Source organism: Aphis gossypii, chromosome 2 (genome assembly GCF_020184175.1).
Source record: "Aphis gossypii isolate Hap1 chromosome 2, ASM2018417v2, whole genome shotgun sequence".
Classification (NCBI taxonomy): Eukaryota; Metazoa; Arthropoda; class Insecta; order Hemiptera; family Aphididae; genus Aphis; species Aphis gossypii.
This window is the reverse complement of record NC_065531.1, coordinates 1,128,278-1,149,994: the sequence shown is the minus strand read 5'-3', so window position 1 is coordinate 1,149,994 and position 21,717 is coordinate 1,128,278. Positions and strand designations below refer to the sequence as shown.

The 21,717-nt window shown below is 26.9% G+C and overlaps 1 protein-coding gene across 10 annotated transcripts in view; it reads left to right on the top strand.

Moving 5' to 3' along the window:
• The window catches only part of LOC114131660 (peripheral-type benzodiazepine receptor-associated protein 1), a 38,472-nt gene extending 19,150 nt beyond the window's left edge, over nucleotides 1-19,322 (top strand). For 2 of the 10 annotated variants that reach the window (XM_027996942.2, XM_050201320.1), the window contains 26 exons: nucleotides 48-122; nucleotides 188-346; nucleotides 411-579; nucleotides 776-868; nucleotides 969-1,127; nucleotides 1,343-1,447; nucleotides 2,183-2,286; nucleotides 2,351-2,561; nucleotides 2,628-2,754; nucleotides 2,831-2,933; nucleotides 3,687-3,867; nucleotides 3,956-4,039; nucleotides 4,701-4,912; nucleotides 5,568-5,817; nucleotides 7,170-7,304; nucleotides 7,588-7,596; nucleotides 8,050-8,226; nucleotides 8,376-8,536; nucleotides 8,685-8,838; nucleotides 8,895-9,057; nucleotides 9,123-9,366; nucleotides 10,095-10,199; nucleotides 11,278-11,400; nucleotides 11,760-12,099; nucleotides 15,673-15,704; nucleotides 16,552-19,322. In XM_027996942.2, coding sequence (XP_027852743.2) covers nucleotides 48-122; nucleotides 188-346; nucleotides 411-579; nucleotides 776-868; nucleotides 969-1,127; nucleotides 1,343-1,447; nucleotides 2,183-2,286; nucleotides 2,351-2,561; nucleotides 2,628-2,754; nucleotides 2,831-2,933; nucleotides 3,687-3,867; nucleotides 3,956-4,039; nucleotides 4,701-4,912; nucleotides 5,568-5,817; nucleotides 7,170-7,304; nucleotides 7,588-7,596; nucleotides 8,050-8,226; nucleotides 8,376-8,536; nucleotides 8,685-8,838; nucleotides 8,895-9,057; nucleotides 9,123-9,366; nucleotides 10,095-10,199; nucleotides 11,278-11,400; nucleotides 11,760-12,099; nucleotides 15,673-15,704; nucleotides 16,552-16,956 — 4,080 coding nt within the window. In that variant the 3' untranslated portion in view covers nucleotides 16,957-19,322. The remainder of the gene's footprint in view (nucleotides 1-47; nucleotides 123-187; nucleotides 347-410; nucleotides 580-775; nucleotides 869-968; nucleotides 1,128-1,342; nucleotides 1,448-2,182; nucleotides 2,287-2,350; nucleotides 2,562-2,627; nucleotides 2,755-2,830; nucleotides 2,934-3,686; nucleotides 3,868-3,955; nucleotides 4,040-4,700; nucleotides 4,913-5,567; nucleotides 5,818-7,169; nucleotides 7,305-7,587; nucleotides 7,597-8,049; nucleotides 8,227-8,375; nucleotides 8,537-8,684; nucleotides 8,839-8,894; nucleotides 9,058-9,122; nucleotides 9,367-10,094; nucleotides 10,200-11,277; nucleotides 11,401-11,759; nucleotides 12,100-15,672; nucleotides 15,705-16,551) is intronic. The other 8 variants (XM_027996946.2, XM_027996943.2, XM_027996945.2 and 5 more) reach the window with 8 other exon arrangements.
• The last annotated feature ends 2,395 nt before the right edge of the window (nucleotides 19,323-21,717 follow it).

Below are 21,717 nucleotides of genomic sequence, written 5' to 3'. Positions count from 1 at the left end.
TAGACGTATAATTTTTTTGTATCTCTAATTTTTTTTTTTTTTTTTAGGTGAAAAAGGGCTCCGGGCTGAACCCATTATCAGCCCGGGCAGATGCTGATCAAGAAATTGATGAAATTCTTAAGGCAATTATTTAGTATTTAATATTTCAATATGAAAAAAAAAATAATTACATTTTATGATATTATAGCTTATGCAAGATGCGACCGATAAGAAGAGAGCTTTGGAAAAAGAATATAAAGAATGCGTTGTCAAGCTTCAAGATAAGCAATGTGAATTACAGAGCAGGCCATCTAATATCAACTATGCAGAAAAAACTAGACTGTGTGAAAACATTGAATCATTACAAGTAAAATGTTACTTAATTCTTAAATAATACATAATTTCTCATGGATAATTTTGTTCAATTTTAGTCTAAGGTACGAGAGTTGGAAAAGAAAATGGAATTAGAAAATGTAAAACAGGAAGAATTACAATTGGAATTAGAACATCACAAAAAGTCTACACTAAGAACTTCATACAAGTCTATAGACTTAGCTTTGAACTCACCCTCAGAATCTACTACATCTAGTGTAGAACTAAGTAAATTTTTAATTTAGTTTATACTTAATGATTGATAATAATATTATGAACTGTAATTGTGATTTATTATTTAATCAGTTTGTATATATTATTATACACATATAGTTTAAAAATTAAAAAACAACAACTACTTACTTACCTATATGAATTAGCTTGTTAAAAGCTTATGTATATTTAATTTATTACTTTTTCATAGGATCGAATTCCATTAACCATTCTTCTTTACCTACATCATTAGAACACATGTATTCTACTGATCAATTGAGACAACACAGAATACAATCTGCAGGTAGGTACAAATTAAAATTATTTATTCAAATTTAATACATAAATAAAGTTATATTATAAAATTCAAAAGTCATTAACATAAATTAATTTCCATTACACAGGAGATGCATTGGAAACAATTAATATCAATAGACCAGTGTTATCAAATATTACGGGAGGTAGAGCATCTACTTTGCCTTCAGAAATCGATCGCATAATGGCAAAAATAGACCAAGATAATAGAGTATTAGCTGAATTAGATAAGACAAGATCTACTATAGGTAAGAATAATAGAAAGCTTCATATATTGCATAAAATTGTAAATATTAAATACAGGATGTTTAATATATATGTGAAATTTTCAAATTTTAATTACATAATATGTTTATTTATTGGTCAAAATATTAATTATTAAATTTTATACTTAACTATATATATTGAACACCTTAAATGCGTATATATATATATAAAAAAAAAATAAAATAAAATAAAACAGTTGCCGGGGGTCCTGGGCAAACAGCACCGCTGCATAAAGTCAAAATAAAAAGTGATAAAACGGATTCAAACACAGCACCGCTTCGGTCGTGCTTGAAAAAACGCAGTAAGTCATGGACAGAAATAAAAAAAGCCTTTCTTATAGTTCCAAGAGTAGTTCATTAGATTATTAAAATTAATTTGAAAGTTAATTATTCATCAATTTGGAAATAGTCAAATAAGTATAACTTATATAGTCTATAGGTAATTTAACAAAATATATTCAATATGATATTTAGATTTTTTTACTAGCACTGACGCTTTTATTTGTATATATATATATACTATTACATATAATTTATTTTAATATAATTATTTAGACTACAATTATATAATCATATTATAGCATTATAGCACAATATTAATAGTTAGAACTTAAGTATTTACGGTCATTACTCATTAGTATTACGTGCATTATGATTAAACTATGTAAGCATATAGGTATGCATCCCACAAAACACATTATTAATAAAATTAATGTGGTCCATGTGCTTATACATTCCTGCTAAAATTATTGCTAGAATTATTATTTTCAATTTTTGCGAACTGATTTTGACTACATTAGCCGATTATGCATTCAATTTATTAACTAAATATAATATAATATAATATGCATGAGTTTGGTCAATACCAAATTTAACATAATAATTATTCAATAAAAATTATTCCTATTTATATTTCAGTTAATTGAATTGCTAGTATAATATTATTTTTAGTTATTTTAATCTAATTCTTGGAAATATGTTAAGATATAAATAGTATGCCGTATTTGTGTATTAAATCAATTTTTGGCATATTTTAGGTCTGCCGACTGCTGGTATACTGACACCTTCTTCAAGTTCAATGCAAGATCCGAATTATGCCTTGGCTTCTGTTCCATCGCATATTAATTACCCATACACAGAGGTATGTATAATATTTTGTAACCAAATATTTTTTTAAAAAAAAAAACATATTTTACCATATAAAGCTTTATCGCGTGGCCCCTGGTCATCTGACACAGACATATCAACCCTTATCCATTGGCACATCTGTGCTGCCAACCGTAGGACCGCTTACTACCACGACTCCAGCATTGGATTCTGTCTTATTGGCTACTGGACAGCAGTCAAGAATTCAACCTAAAGGACGGATTATGCCGGCAATTCCCAGTATGATCAACGCTCAACAAGATATCGATTGTGAGTGGTTATATTTTAATTTTAACTTGATAAAACTTACCTCTAATAATTGCATTTTTCTTGTAGACCAAAATAACATAATTAACGACGCATTAGGGTTAAGTATAGATTCGACGAAACGTATTGGTGAAAGGCGAATGCCAGACATGTTGGATATACCAGGAAAAGGACAATGTTATGTTTATTGTGCGAGGTGAATAAAACAAATCGAATAAATACTAAAATAGTATATATTTTATTTCATATTATAAGGTAATATTTAATTGCAGGTATACATATGACCCTTTCTATTGTTCACCTAATGAAAATTTTGAAGAAGAACTTCCAATTACTGCAGGAGATTATATTTTAGTTTGGGGTAATAAAGATGAGGTACGTTCCAATATTATTGTCAGATAAATTATTCGATTTCATAGAAAATTAGATCTAGTTGATACTTTGGAGGATTAAAAGTTAAGCATTTCCTAAAAAAAAAACCGAGAAAATAATAAAACGGCAATCTTTCGCAAAATTAGTTTGCCACAAAATCGTTTACTATTGTTTTTATTAGAACTTAAAAATGAATAACTTTAGACTTGAAATTTTTACTGGATATTCATAAATCACCAACATTTTCAAACTAATTTTTTAGGTAGTTTAAATTTATCTAGTTTTTAATATTTATTTCTTACTTTAAGTTTGAAAAATTAAAACAAGGTTCTGTATAAAATTGTATTACTTAGAATTAAACTCATTTTCATAAATATTTTTTATGAAGATAGGTTCAAAATAATAGAATAAATATTTAGTGAAATTTTTAAGTATATACGGTCATTCACTTTTGAATTATAATGAAATAACAAAGTTGACTGTCAAAAAATATGTATTGCGCAAATATTTCTATTTTCTGTAATTTTTTTATTAGTTATTTCTGATTAATAATAAAAATACTAACAATTTTGAGTTAAACTAATACATTTGTTGTATGTATTTTATAATATGTGCCCGTTATAGTTGTATTGCTAACGTTATGAGGGTTAGTTTATGTTAGAATGTTACATAGTGTAGTACAAAAATGTATTTATAACATTTATTTTTGTAGTTTATATGTAACAATATAATATGTATATTATATTTTGGATATAGGATGGGTTTTTTGATGGTGAGCTTTTAGATGGGAGACGTGGATTAGTGCCTTCAAATTATGTACAACAACTTTACGGTAGAGATCTTGAAGATTTCTATCAATCTATGGTGGTCAGACTTAGAGAATGTGACGATAGTGCGACAACTACAGTTCCTCAAAATATTGAATACATGCTCCCAGGTGAAAAAAAAAGAAATATTATTAAAAATGTTTAAAAATTATTTAAAATGAGAACTGTTGAAAATAAAATTGTACGAAATCTTATTAGACGAACAAATGAAGAGACTGGCTCAACAAGAGTATAATAATATGTTAGAAGAATTACAAGAAGACGATAACGTCGATGACGATGGTGAGATTTAAAAAATATTATACTTATAATTGAATTCTGTTGTTCAGCTTCTTATTTATTCATATATTTTATTAAAAACTTATTAACAAAAAAAATCAGATAGAAATTTGACCAAATATGGCAATAGGCATAGGAGTAAATTGCTTGCTAATAAGAAAGTATGAAATATAAATTATAAAGTATGTTATTAAGTTTGTAGAAATGTTATAATTTAAATGTTTCTTTAAGTTTTAAACGAGGAATACTAGAGAATACATTAGTTACAATATTATTAGAGCTTTATAGATCTTTAGATTAGGTATGTGTGGACTGTGGGTAATATGTCTTAATAAGTTAAGCAATTGTAAGTTTTAATATATTCTTGCCTTACCCGGAGTTGAAAAACGTTAATTTGAGAATTCCATAAATAGATTGTTTTAAGAATGATTTAATAATAAAGCATTCAAATTTATTTTATTTTTATCAAATAGTTCCAAGTGGTATATTTTGTTATACGATTTTGAAAAGTCAATAAGAAAAAATATTAGTGATCTTATAATTTTAAAATATTATTACATGGTGGTGGCTGAATATTCTAGACTAGTGCATGTAGAGCTAGCGTAGAGTAATAGCGTCTTGTTTTGGGGGGGAAATTGTTTTTCCGGGACATCGTCACTGTTAGACATGTTCTTCTCGCTGCTAGTACCGGCACCGAAGCAGCTGACATTGGAGAGGCAGTTGAACAAAAGCGTGCTGATTGGTTGGAATGCTCCTTCTTCTGAAGAAGGTTGTTTGCCAGAATCATATCATGTGTACGTAGATGGAAATTTGAAAACAACTATTAAAGCTACAGAAAGAACCAGAGCTCTAGTTGAAGGAGTTGACTCAAACAAGGTAATAATATAGTAATACGTTTATTATTTTGTAACTAAATACATATATCTACCTAACGTACTCGTATTATTCACTGAAGTAATTTTATAACCCAATGAAAAAACAGCATTTTCTTTAATGTTTATACTGTTACAATACTATGTACTAATATATATATATTATATTATATAATATATATATAGTATATCTAATAAATATTAGATATACTCCTATAAATTTATAAATAATATATATAACAGCATAAACAATGATTACAGAAATTTATGATAAATTGCATATACCTATATACTATTAGTTAAATATATACATATATAACGATAACAGTACTATAACTTATTGATTTTAATCGCAAAACGACTTAGGTATATGCTCTGTGTTGTGATTGTTATGTTTGTAAATAGGTACTTGTTTAATGATTGTATTTCGTGATGTTGAAGTTGACTATATGCCTTTCTAGATCTAAGTTTATTATAATATCATTTTAAGATTTAAATTGTTCATAATATTATCTGTAAAATATATTTTTTAATTGCAACGTTTTAATGATTATTTATTTACTAAATATATTTCTAAAAATGTATGACTCTTTTATTTATTTCTCAATATAATTCATAAATTGTATTTTAAACATTATAATACGTTTTATTATTTGCAGCCACATAGAATCAGTGTAAGATCTGTAACAGCTAATAGAAGAACATCTAGAGATGCTGCTTGTACAATGGTTATTGGTAAGGAAAAAGAGTTACCATTACGACCATCACACGTAAAAGCTAGCCAAGTAACATCCACGTCCGCTGTTATATCGTGGTTGCCAAGCAACAGTAATTTTCAACATGTGGTTTGCGTTAATAATGTTGAACTCAGAACCGTCAAACCTGGTGTTTACAAACATACAATAACAGGTAAAATTAATATTTTTTAATAAGTAGGACGTAGGTACTAAACAAACATCATCATAAAATATGTATATGGCTTCTATAGTTGGCCGAATATCATATAACAAATTGTACAATACGAGTTGTATTTTAATTAAATTTATTTCTAAGACACGTTGAATATTATAGTGGTAGATATAAATAAATAACGGCGTGTGCGATATGCTCGTTAGTTGTGTTTTATAAAGAAAGTTGTAAAATAATTTAAAACCATCATGTTTTATTGTACACCATATTATATTATAATTTATAATACAAAAACAAGATAACAGATGTTTATTTTACATTACAATACAGTTAATTTTAGAGCTTACTAATAATATTTAAAACGAAAAAAACATGATGGACTTATGATTCCATGATTGACTTTCTTTTGTTTTATATTTATTGGGTTATGTTATTATTATGCAAACGTTATAGTAGATGATGGATAGTATTTGAAAGAATTTTATTTCTTGATTATTAGTTGTTAAGATCACAGGAAACTCGTCAAAGAAATTTGGAGGAGGTTTTAAAAGTATATGTTTATTAATAGCTTAGTGAAGTGTGTTATTAAATACTGCAGCAGCATCATAAATAACGTAGAGTGAAAATAGATTTGTCCAGTCAAAGGAACTTAAAGGAAATCAGGGAATTTGAAGTCATGGAATGCGTGGGTACTTAGAGGTTTGAAGAGGTTTGGATTTTAATTCTGCGCATATTATGATGAAAAATATTTTAAAAAGACTTATGAAGATTATTGCATGACTTAATCATATAGTTACTATTTTTAGCAATAGAATGGATAAACAATAATAATTATATTAGTAGGAATATTATTATGTTTGTTGGTAAATACTTAAAACTAGATTTAGAAAGAGTGAAGTAGATACAACTTAAATTGGAGACAAAATTAATGTGATGGTAGTAAACATATGTCACAATTAATATACTATGTATATACACTTAAAGTAAAAAAGTATACATCTTGTAGTAAATAAAAAAACCTTACAGTTTATTTATTTGACGAAATATTTATACCACGATTAATATCAACGATATTTATAAAAAATTGTTATACTAACATTTATATATTACAGTAACTAAATACTCCACTTATTTGTTTGAATAAATCAAAAAGAAACCAATAATAATAAAAAATATACATGATAAATTATTTATGATCAGATAATACGTAATTGTCCTTTTTAAATCAATTTTTTTTAAATTTAATAGAAGTTAAAAAACATGATTTTTTTTTAATTATATCAAAGTATTAATAATAATATAAATAATTGAATACATTTTTAAGTATATTAGTTCATGGGTTTTGTTTATAGGTTTGGTGCCTAATACATTATACAGAGTAACAGTTAGTGCTAAGACGTTACGTGCACCGACGTTCGATCAAAAAAGGACTACTACCTCTATGGAAAAATTTTCTACGCACATAAATTTTAAAACGCTGCCTAAAGGTAAACATTTTTGAATTCATGTTTCATAAACAATCGGACATGAGATTTATAATTACTGCTATGTACCCATTGTTACTTTTATTATTGAGAAAATAATGTGTTGGCTTTGCGAAGTTGACAGCTAACTTAAGTCGGATTTTATCGAATTAAGTTAATTTATTCAACTGCAAAATTTTATTTTAAATCACATTCCTCAAATAAATATTGTTAAATAATGATATATGCAAATTGTAATTCTTTGCTTGTTTTCTTTATTGTATCGTGCTTGCATGTTTGCATACAGGCTGCAAAGGTAGACAATACATCATTTTATATTTTTGTAGAATATATTTGTTATAAATTACGAAAAAAATTAATATATTTAAAGAAAAAAAATGTTATTATTCAGATATTACTTCATCTAATAAATATTTTTTAATATACACTGTTTTTATACCTAGTTAGATATAATAAATAAAAATCAACCTCTTTTAAAGAAAAATATATTCTTCCTACAATTTTTAGATTTAAAAATTAAAATCAATATCTTTTATTAACATTTTATTTTTATGCATTTGAAGTATCAATTCATTCAAAAATATTGTAGTCGTGGGATCTATAGTTCATGAATAATAACGAAGTATAAAATATTTTTGCCATTCTGTTTCTCTTCAGTAACATTTTTTTTCTTTAAATTTTCTTTTAGTATTAATGTTATTTTTTAGTGAATGTTTTATTATATATTAATTTACAATGTAATTTTTAGGACTTCCGGATCCACCTTCAGAAGTACAAGTAGAATCAGGGCCACAGGATGGAACTTTATTGGTGACATGGCTTCCGGTGACTACTACACTCAGTGACCCCTCTAACCGTGGTCATATAACAGGTTATGCTGTTTATGCAGATGGAAAAAAAGTGTCTGATATTGATAGTCCAACTGGTTAGAATTTATATTCATAATACATTGGATATTATAGTTTAAAATATTATTATACCTAAATCAAGAAGAAATAATATAAATATCATTACAAGATTTACTTTGTTAAAATATTATAATACAATTTTATTGATTCACATTATGATTTTTAGGCGATCATGCTTTAATCGATATCACTCAACTGCTCAGTCTTAACCCCAGACAAGTAACTGTACGTACTAAATCTAGAGATAACCAATCTACTGATAGTAATCCAGTTTTGATACCCGGTGCAAAAAATAAATCACCTCATCATCACAATCATCATCATAAAGTAAACACTTTAAGTACCAATAAACACAATAGTAATAATACTAATAAATGGTATTTCTTTATCGATTTTACTATCTTTGGTTATGTTTAAAAAAGTTAAGATGTATGTTAAGGTTAGCTTAACCTAATCGTATTTAAATATACTTTAGCAAGATGAAGACAAACGAATTAAATATGGATCTGCAGTACCAAATCACATGAGACCGCAACGGAATGCTTATGGCCAGGTAATCGTGGACACGGAAACAGAAAATCTTAGTGATAAAGAAATATTTCCCGGGCAAATAAGTATACCATCGATAGGTATGTATTAAATTTTATTAAATTATTGATAACCTTCAAATAATACATTTGGACAGAAGTTACGAAAGATTTTGCTGGAGAGGGAAATTATAGTGAAGAGGAGTTCATGGAAAACGGAAGAGGAGCAAGGCGTGCTCCTTCAGCTCATCCACACAGGCCTGCGGCGCCCACTCCTAGGTCTAAACCGCCTCATCACGGTCGTCATCATTACGATGAAAGGTATTCTTAGAACTAGTGATTGTAATATACCTATTATAGAAATTATTTTTTTGTTATATTTTTAGAGAGCCGTTCTATCAAAACGAGAAACAAATAGAACCTAGAATAAAACACGTTAGTGGTAATGGAGACCAAAGAACTTACAGAGGGAGAGGTTCTGATCCCAGACAGACTGCCTATCAGAAGACACCTAGAGACAAACGACCGAGATGGGTAGTGGCTATTTATGATTATGATCCAACTACTATGTCTCCTAACCCAGATGTTTGTGACGAAGAGTTACCATTTAAAGAAGGAGATCATATAAAGGTTTGTTATTATATAAATATTAAATATATTACATTATAAATAATGTATGTAGGTATTTAAAATAAATATATTTTTTTTATGTAACAATTACTAGCATAAGTCCGAGAATATCATTTAAATTCAAAATAATCAAAGCCGATGTTAAAATACGTATCTAATATTGAATAATAAACTTAATAGTAAATATTACATTATTACCTAACCAGCTGTATTGAATATAACTTCATATCAGTAGCAGAGGCGTTTGCGACCAGTGCGACAGCACAGGGTGACAATTTTTTTTGGAATTTTAAGGACGGCATTGTTTATAAATAAAAATATATGAATTATAATATTATATAAAGCAGGCATATTATAGGTAATTGGTATAAGGCAGCGAAAAACCTATCGCCGGTACTGCTTCATATCGGTATATTTTGATTCAAGTATAATAATTTTTTGAGCAAATGGGTTCACATATACATTTTCCCAGAAAAATCAACTACAAAAGTAGGTTATAAAATAGTAACAAATTTTTCACTCGGTCAAGTGAATGATACAGCGTTATTATAGGTGTATTGTATTATAATTTAACTTATATTTATAAATATGTTATTTCATCTCTCAATTTTCTAGGGAAGAAAGTTGGGTGTATAAAACTAAATATTAAAAATATAATTCTGGGTTATTAACATCGTCCAATTTAAGTAAACTAAATTAAATACATAATTATGTTTTAATTATTGTAGATATATGGAGATAAAGATCCGGATGGTTTCTATTGGGGTGAAAGTAGAGGAAGATTTGGTTATGTTCCTCATAATATGGTCATGGAATTATCAGACATGCAAAAGGTAAATAGTATACAATTTTATTTATGAAAGCTAAGCCCATAATTGTTCATTCGTTATATTTAATTTTTGAAGCTTATAGAGTGAAATGTTTCACAAAACCGTGAAACATTACATTTTTTTTTAATACAAAAATTGATGGTTATTATTTAATTACAAATAATAATACGAATATTTATTAGCAGTAATAAAGTTTACAGTGGGTAGATTTAACATTTAATAATAATATAGTCTATAAGTTGTAGCAGTAATTATTGATATTAATATTTAATGCAATAAATGTCGTGATCGAAAATACTAGTTAAATTTCTATATTAAGGTCTTCTTTTCGTCTATTTATACCAAAATTAATTAATCCTTATAAAAGTTTGCAATGTTTTGATAAATTATACATTTATAAATTGAACGACAAAAGTTCGTAAAAACTTAATTTATTTAAAAAAGAAAACAAATTTTATAAAATACTGAAATATTTGAATATTGTATAGATACTTCATGGAAATTTCAAACACTAATTATATTATTAAATACATAAGAAGTTGTTATGTATAATATAAAATATAATGTAATACCACAATTTTTTTTTTTTAACGAGCTTATAAAAATTTGTTTTTTCTACAAATTTTCACTTTTCCTTAATTTTTTTGTTTTTATCTGATTATTTTGAGAAATATTAAGAATTTTCAATTTTGTCCTTTTAAAAGTATTGATAAGATCCATTTAACTATTTAACTATTAGAAACCATTTTCAAAGATGAAGATCAAAGCATTTTTTCTATTATCTATCATGCTTACAAAATAATATTAGGGGTTATTCATCATTTTAAAATCAATACATTCATCACTGCTCAGAACTTAAAATATATAAAAGTGAAAAATATTTCAATATTCGTCCATTCTAATATTGATTTTATTTTAAATAATGGAATTATATCTGTAAGGTTACTGTAAAAAATATTGTAGAATAATCTGTTTCACTTAATTAACTTAATTTCTAATAGGCTATGGGACATTGGTAACTAGATTTACTTTTATTGTTTAATTATACTTAAATTTTAATATTTTATTGCAATTATTAAAGAATCAAGATCCCAGGAATAGAAAAGATGATCGTTGGATTGATCCTTACTCGGGTCCTGTAAAAAAAATGGTGGCACTATATGATTATGACCCGACTGAAAATTCACCGAATGTCGATGGAGACGTAAGTCAATCATACTAATTTTTGGATAGGAAGCTAATATTTTTAATCTTTTATAATTATATTTATTTATAGTAACTATTAGTTGGTCGTAAAAATACTTGTTTTTTTATATAGGTAATAAGTATAATATTAATTTTTATACTGTTTTATGTATACATATACATCGGGTATAATATACCATATTTTGTATCAAACTAACCATGTTAAATTGGACATAAAATATTAACAATTTTATTCTGTTTTTAATTGAATAAATTTAATATACTTATATAATATAGATTACTCATGAATCATAAATATCTATCAGATAGACATAGAGATATCAGATAAAATGTTTATTATTTTTTGTTTTGTTTCAGCAAGTGGAACTACATTTTAAAATGGGCCAGACCATTTTCATATATGGAGAAATGGATGATGATGGTTTTTATAGAGGTGAGTGCAACGGAGTCCGGGGTCTAGTGCCTTCAAACTTCTTGGTAGAGGTAGGCACAGAGTATGCTGATGGAGACGGTGTAGGACCACTACAACCCAAAGGTCAACGGCAGTCACAGCATCACCAACAACAACAACAACAACAGCAGCAGCAGCAGCAGCAGCAGCAGCAACACCAGCAACAGGATATGAGAGGACACGGCCCAGGAGCTCGTGGTCCGCCACCCCCGCCTCGAGGCATAGATCAGCCAATTAAACGTAAAGGTACGAATCTCCGAAAATGTTATCCTCCGCCCTTTAATCATAGTCCACACATAATTATTTCACAGATATTCTTTATGGTTATATTCTAACCTTGAAGCAGCTGTTTACATTTAATATCCATCACACACTTTTTACATTTTTCGGGTGTGCGGCAATTGACATAGTTAGACGATGATCAATAAAGGAAACTATAATCGTTTTGCCGCACTCAACTCTTATAATGTAACAATGTATTGAATCAAATTGTAAATGAAAGTACCGTGATGGTGGGTTATCCGTTATCGTTGTAAAAGTAAAAAAAAAAGCGCGTTAAATAAAAAAATAAAAAAATATACATATATGAAATATTTTAATACATTATGGTTAATATTTAGACACGCGAGATCTTTAGGAAAAACATGCATATACACCTACACAATGAGTCAAAATAGTGGAAATATATAAATATGTTTTATTTGTTTTTGCCTGATTACTTCAGCAGCTTGTTTTTGTTTTGTTATGTTGTTATTTTCTGGCCCGGTTTTTGTCACTGAATTTATTTGTTACCCTATTGCAATGGCTTTTGAAATTATTGTTTTGTTTTTAATTGAAAACTTGACAAAATTATGTTGTGTTATTGGTAATATAATATATTTGTGTTTAATGTGCATACCTGTTATTTCCTGCAACACATATACATACCATAATAAAGTGTACTTATTATATTCATATTACACAATACATAAACTAATGATTTATTTTTTTAAATGATGCACTCATTATCTTGGTGAATGTTTGTGGTTATTGAATGATTTTTTTTTTTTTTTGCAAGTTTGAAGTAACATAACATAATATTTTTGAAAATATAATTAATTGTTATGAATTTTTTTTATATCTAATAGTGATTTTTAAAGTTATTTGATGACTAGAAATAATTTTATTTCATATCTAAAAGCAGAATAATTTTCTAAAAAGATTAATGTATACATTTTTGTAAAAAATATTGATATTGAATACACGCAAAAAGTTTTTTTTTGCTGAAAAGCATTTAAATTTTAAAGATTAGATAATAATACATTTCAAGGAATATCCTGTATATAACTGAGTAGTGACTATAGTGAGTATCAATATTCCACTCATTAAAATATTAACTTAATTAATAAGCAACTATTTAAATATTACGATATTTAATACTTCTACATTGAATTTTTTTTTCATTTTAAATTAATAAAATACTAAGTAAGTATAGTTATTTTTTTATTTAATTATATTTTTTTTCCGAAAATATAGTCTTGTATTGACTTCTTTGAAGTCTATAGCTTAAACGTTGAAACTATGAAAAAATATCTTTATTTTTAAAAATACCTAAATTCACTAAGATAATGATTGTTTTTTTTTTTAATGTTCCAAAATATTTTAATTTTTAAGTTACATTATATAACTAATTTCGTGTTTGCAGTAATTGTTAAATGTAAATAATATGAAACATGTAAATTTGAATGTTGTTGAGCGATCGCATCGCACGGTAGCACGAACGTGTTGGTACTGCAATCGAAGAAAAATTAAAGAAGGTCAAATATTTAGTTTTTAACCGATTGTTTTTTAATGGATATCAAATCATACTCTTTCAATTATCATTAGTTTTTATTCTGTGAAAATTGTTGACAAGATAACATTAGAAATCAATAATAATATTGAATTAAAAAAAATTACTATCGCCCATAATCTTTATGTTGTATTTAATATTAATTTCTTACTATTTTTCTTTTATGAATACTTAAGTTGTTTATATCTGATTCATCTATCAAAAATCAAGTATTTTCGTTATTTGTTATACAATAATTTTGTAAATCATAATATATCGTAGCAAAAATTAATTCTAAAAAAAAATTGAAAATGGGGTTAAATTTTTAGTTATTTTTCTGTTTGAAAAATCAACCTTGTATGCAATTTGATTAGTTCTACTCAATTTAAGAAAGTAATTATTATTAAAAATTTTTAATTATTACAAGAGTCATGTATAAGATTCAACATTTATTTTTCATCACATTAGTTTTCATGATTTGTTTATATACCTGATTGATCGTTTAACTTATTATTGTTTACTTTTTGCATAAAATGTGTAATTCTCGGCAAACGGTTATGTTTTATCTTATAACATCAACATAATAGTGCATTTATAATAATTAAAATCAATTTTTCACTCTAAAAAACAAAAAAAAAATTAACCCCACAAAATTCTTAATGCTGCAAAATTGATTTTGATTATACTTTACTCCATTGAGTAAGTCACTGTAATAAATATGTTAAATTTGAATTCAACGATAAATTATTACATTTAATAAATGATTATAAGCGAAAACAGTGAGACAACCTCTATCTCTTACGATAATTTTTAGTTATTTTTAGTTTTAGGTATTTTTATAACTATTAGGTACTTATTATGGTAGGTTGAAATCATTTTCTCCAAAAATATCGCATTTACCACATAATAATAATAGATAATTGAAATATTTAATTTTTACTGTTGTCTTTAACTTTTAAGTCAATACTGTATCTATTTTACTGTTCCTAAATGTGACATAAATCAGACATAAAAATAAAATACGTACATCATAGTAGAACTTATACTATGTGGGTAAATCCATTCTTCCGCTCAAAATATAAAATAAAACATATGAGAAAATTATTAAATTATTTTTAATTAATAATTTAACGAAAGAATAAAAAAAGATGTGAGTGGAGCTATAAATTATAAATAAGTAAAATTATATTTTTACTCCAAATCTTGTACCAGCAATAATAATAATTTAATTGTATGGATTTGTTGAATATACATGCAAAATAAATAAATTGATAGAATTTATATATTTAAAAATCATATTTTAAACCATAGGTCATATATGTTTTAAAATTGTATTAGTTTAATCAATAAATATTTAAAAAAAAAAAAACCTCAGAAACTATTAAAATAACTAAAATTTTTTTTGCTCACTTTAAAAGAAAATATATTGTTTTAATTATCAAACTTAAATTAAGAATATGTATGTACAACTGATTTATAATATTAAAGTATTTATAGCTCCACCTACATATTTTGTTTAATTATCTTTTAAAAAAATGTCAAAATGCATGTTACAACATTGATCTCTATGTGTGCTTTAAATGTTTTATGATTTTTTTTTCTTTATTTTTTTATGGTTCTTGATTAATTCAAATTTATTCATCAGCTATAAATTATTGTTTTAATAAAATATGCTGAATTTGTTTGTTCAAACTGAATAAATTTGTAAATTTTTCTCAACGATATGACCCACCTTCAATGTGTTCCAAGCATGTAAATGGTTTTCCACCGCACACAACCACATCTCAAATAAAAACGAAATTAAAAAAAAAATCTATAATTACGTTTTTATTTTTGATAATTTTGTTTTTGTGAATTCATCCATTACTCATCATTATGAAACTCAGATATTGCATGTTCTGTGTCTTAGTTTTTTTGTCATGGTCAAAAAAACCAAACCATACAAATTATATGTTTTCTGTATGTTTTTCTATCTTTTTGTTTTTCTATCTTTGTTCTGTTCGCTATAGATGCCTGCCTTCCACAGTATGATTATCACCAGGTGAGTGCGTGTGAGCTATTAATGATCTGTGTCTTCTTCAATACATATATTTATACAACAAATACACTCACACTCTTTATCGACCAGACAACAACAACCTCTACAATATTAACACACACAAAACATAACATATTCTGTGTGCTACGTCTAGCTGCCGGTGCACCCGTCACATTATAAACATAATGGAATAATGTACACAATATTTAAGTTTAAATCATTAAAATTCGATAATTACAGGTATATTAATAATATAATAATAATCACATAGGATTTTATAAGAAAATATATTTTTTACTAGTGTATGTTTATTTTGCATTTTAGATTTGTATAATTTATATAAATTTTTCTTTTTTCGAAAAATAAATAAATATTTTTCCTACTGTTTTGAAGACAGTATACAGTGTACATCACTCTTATATATACCATTAAAATATCATTTTAGTTTGGAATTCATCATCATAGCGCAAAGTAAATTCATTTCTCTGTTAACAGTCTATATATTAATGAATTATTTATGATAATTATTGAATAATTTATATTTTATTTAAACAATGAGCATTAGACATACAAAATGATTTTTTTAAAGTTAAATGTGTAATTAAATTTAAATTTACTAAATAAATAACACTACATCTTTATTGATTATCTTAAAATATAAATATTGATGAAGCCTAGATATTGATATTTATTTTCAATATATTCTCGAAATGTATTCACAACAGGCAGCTGAATTTATTCACTCAAATGGTAGGTATTCTAGACTTCGAGAATCCTATGTGTGTTGATTTCGTGTTAGGGTAATTTTGTTTGATTATTTGGGACTTAACAAACCGTGTCGGGATTTTAGATGTCAGCGGTGGATGCGAGGGAGAGAGGAGATCCGTACGAGAGGAGAGATGGTAGAGACGGAAGCGGTGGTCAGTCAGCGGGTAGTGGAGGTGTTCAGAGCACGTCGGGAAAACTATTCAAGGGCCTAGCACATGTTGTTCCAGACTTCGGACTTGGTAGTAGGCCACAAGACGGTCAACAAATCCATAACCAAGGGCATACTGGAGGTGGAACGTCAAGTTTCATGCAAAAGCTGAATGATCTGACCCATCACAATCCTGTCAATAACACCACTATGAATCAACAAAATCAACAAAATCATCAGCAGCAGCAGCAACCACAGCAGCAGCCCGATCATGGTGTGGATAACATTCTATCAAAAGGAAAAGAATTGATCTTTATGAAGTTTGGGCTGGGAAAATGATATTTACCGATGACTATTAACGTAGTGTTCACTGCCGATGTCACTGTGATCCGTTTATATTTTTAACGTATTATTTAATGTCTGTATTTACGTTTCTTGATATCGGTAAATATTTCTATTTATTAAAAAATATAGAAAACTGATATATTTATAGTTAATTGAACAAAATATAAATAAATTAATAAATGCTAAAAAATTCTCTTTCTATTAATAACTGTAATCAGTGATAAATAAATTATTAAATGCAAATTGTTAATGTTTTAATCGTTAAAGTTCTATTTGAATTCATGTTAATAGTCAACGGTAAATATGTTTTGTATAGAATATTATGACATAGATATCCTCTTTTTGACTTCCATTTAAGATAAAGATATTATTATCATTACTTTTATTTTCTAATCCGACTTATAACACGTACATTTAGTCGAATTTTTTTTTGTATTTTAAAATCTAATAATATAAAACAGTAATGTAATAATTTTATCGTTTCGATTGGTATAATATACATAAACACGTCATTATTATATTATTATTATTGTTAATATATAATAGGTGTATATTACATATAATTTAGGGCTCGGAAGTTGTAGGAGCTGAAGAAAGCAAAATATGCACAAAAAAATTGTAAAATATGCATGAAAAAATGTTAAATATATGCAAACAAAATTAACCAACTTGATTAAGTCTGTGATAGAACAGACGAATGAGTGATATGCAATAGTTGGAATATTCCAGCATTGTATCGGACTTCGCATTGTTTATAATCTATGGGGCAATAGGCAATAGTCGGAATATTCCGGCATTGCACTGATTGTCAACCCGTTCGAACCAGGCTTCCCCTTAGTTTCCGACTACAGTGTGTTTGTCGCAAGTAATTTCATTAGAAGAAAACATAATTTTTTTTAAGAAAATATTAAACAAGTATAGAAATCTCACGAAAATTGAGAAATATGTACTTTTTTTCTAAAATTGAGAAATATGCAAAAAATGCATTTTTTATTTTTGTATTTAAACTCATCAAAGTATAAAATGGATTTCTAGCTTGGTCTGCTATAAATTGAGAGCATACAAAAAAATATGCAAAAAAACTCCTACAACATCCGAGTCCTACGATATAAATTTATCTTGTGTAATTTATATACGCATACCTACATAATAGTATATTACATTATATGGTTACGAATATTAAACGATAGGTTTGTTATAAGCTGTACGTAAGAAAAGTCAAAGGCTGTGATATTATTAGTTGTTTACTTACAACCGCCAGCATCATAATTGAAGTAAGAAATTTTTTTAAACTACAAATTACACGATTTTGATATAATAAACAGTAAATACATACAATAGTGATGTTCATATTCAAGTTTCTGTGAAAACAGCATTCGTCACTAGTTTTATCTTGAAGGCCACTCGAGGTCCAGAAACGACTTGAACATTCCTACGTTACAAGATTTGCACTCGACCATAAGAGATAATCACATAAATCGTATTCATATACGCACTTGCATTATTAATTAAAGTAATTTCTTCAAAATTTTGAACCTAAACCAGTTGTATTTATATTACCTACATTACATAATGTAAATATATATTTTCTGGGTTATCCAAATTTTCACGTGTTACAAATTAGAGTTTTATTGCTCCATGCGTGCTTAACATAATAATAATACTATAATAATATTATAGATTTTTCGGTGCCTCGGTTATAATATATAATAATCAATAACACTGATTCCATTTCGCAACTGCCAACTATTTATATACCATATACGTACTTCTTTTCTATTTCATATGTCGGTTGCTATTCGTGTTTTTGTCATATAATATTACATAATGGATTATGTTAGTTGTAAACTGAGGGATGTATTAGTTAAGTCTTATTAAGTCCTATTTATTTTAGCTTTATTAAAGTATATCGGATGACATAAAAAGTTATAAATAGAAATAATTCAAAAACAAATGAAAAATTTCTTTTTATAAACTTTCTTGTCATCCCCATATATATAATTTGTATGCACATACACATATGGTAATATGTATATACATACAAAATGTAATAACACAATTATTATAATTATTAGGTACATTATTTATAAAATGTGTATTGGTGTAAATAATAATTCTCACTTTTAGATTTTTACTAGAAAAAAATATTTTATGAACATTGATTACGTTATCGATCACTATCATTTTAATATAACATTCAAATTGTCTATAATTATATTCTACAATGATTATTTTTAAGCTATATAATGGATTATATCTAAAATATACTCATTTTATCATAATATGTAATGTAATTTTAAGGTACTTCAAATAAATTATTGAATGCTGTTCATAAATTAAAACATAATATCTTTCAAATATATATAGTGTTGTTAATTCTTATCTTTTTCGATAAAATATTTGAACAAAGTCTATTAATGTTTCTTATTAAAAGATGTAAAATTGCATGTTTTCATTCAACAATTAAAACTGCCAAAACAAATTATCATTTTTCATTTTTCATTTAACTACAAAATGACTATTAACTACATCAACCATTCAAACCAACATATTTTGTAAATGTATAGTGCGTACCTATGACACAATAATTGTTTATAGGTAGGTATCTACATATTATAAATTCATATCATATTTGATGTTCTTAAAATTATGGTTAAATAAGAAAAAAAATTGGTTATTTAAAGATCAGGCACGGATTAATGCATAAATCACAGCCTACAGAACTATGATTGCCCACATATTTTGAGCATTATCTATGATAATTTTTATAAAATTATTATTTATTAATAATAATAAAATAACCGTTTTGATAAATCATAATGAATTTGAAGATACTATACCGGAGGTAGCCAACAAGTTGATCGCGATAATATTCTAAAAATAAGATATTTATAAATAATAAATATATTTATATATTTTTTATTATTAACCACCTTTTTTTCTTTCTTTTTTTTTTTTGGTTGATCGTAACGACGTAAAAAACTCAGAGATCGATTAAATGTCCGTAAAAGTTGGCCAACCCTGTTGTAAACAACTACAATTATTATAGTCAAACTGTGAATTTCAATCGATCATTAAAAATATAGGTATACCTATGATAACTAAATTTTTAATTTGAATTCCAAAAAAAAAAGGATTGTCGTGTTTGTTTCTGTTATGGATGTGTTAAATTTGAATTCAATGATAATATATCATCATTACCTATGTATGAAAAATAATTCTGAGCGAAGACATGCTGAGTGTCGGACTTATCATTAAGTATATTATATCATATATTAAAGTCATATTTAACTCTTAGTATTACGGTAGGTTGATATAATTTTCACTGAAAATAATGAATTTATTTTCTTAATAATATTTTTTTATATGTATTTATACCATATTATATTACCTTATAAAACTCAAAATGTAATTTTATGTTTTTATAAATACCGTAGAACAAAAGTATGTTCATATCCAATCACGATACGGTTTGTACAGAGTAGATATTTTAAATATAAATTTAGTCAGATAAAATTTATAATTAGTCATTTAATAAAATCAAAAAAAAAATTCTTTATTTATACATATCAACTATGCAGTTCAGTTCAACATTATTTGTTTACTTTTTATTTTGTTTCTGTTATTATGTTTTATTTTTATAATAATACGAGATACTAGATTAATAATAAATAACTAATTACAGGTAAAAAATATATACTCACACACACACACACACACACATTTTATTGGTTAATCGTTTATTATTGTCGTCGTGTCTTGACACGTTTAGTATAGACTGCAGAGAAATGCTGCCGAAAATAGGAGTTGAATGTGAGTATGTGTGGACGGCCGATAATAGGGTTTTGAGCTATTAACATACAGTAAAATTGGAGCGTGACGTTAGGTTACGTTCCAAGAAGTTAAAATATTCATATAAGAAAGATAAGGCTGTTATTCACACTCGTCCGTAACCATGTTGCTAACATTTTTGGTTTCGTTATCGTTAGTCTACGACCGCCTTACAACGTCTACAGTGAAGTAAACTATCAACGTCTTACAATATTATTGTTTGTTGTAGTTAACAATAGAGTTTATTCCATAACAAAATTCAGACTCAGCCCAAGGTCAAGTTGTGTTTATTCCCATGTTAGAATTCTATGTATCAATATTGCATATACTAAGCGCCGTGTTACATTCAAAATTATTAGGTAATAATAATAATTAAAGGAGATTGAGGAGAGAATTCGACAGGCCGCGGGCAATGCGGATAATGGATAAATCCAGATTGGGAAATGAGAGTGGCGGGCTCCGGCTGACTCACAAAGGAGAGGTTACCAACGCGAGTATTACAGAAAGAATGGCTTCTGCCGATCCGCAAAGAGGGCTCACGCTCGAGATGTCTAGGGTGGCGGACTCAGGTCGGCCCGAGAAGACACTAAAAACCTGAAATTAAATAAAAATAAACATTGTCTGCGGGGGGTAGAGCGGGTTCCACCCTAACTATCCCTTTGAGGCTTCAGCCACTTGTTTAATATTGTGAGGTATCATGGGGTCATGGTACACATATATACCCATGCAAACCCAAATCCAAAATTGTAAATATTTTATTAAATAAACGATGCTGCATGGGGGTCAAACAATGTGCAAACAGTACGCCCCTTGTGTAGCAGTTATACATGGAAAAAAAATGGTACCTAGTAATAATAAACTAATAAACATGCTTAATCTTAAGATACTCGTACCTATATAATTATTGATTAATTTTATAAACCT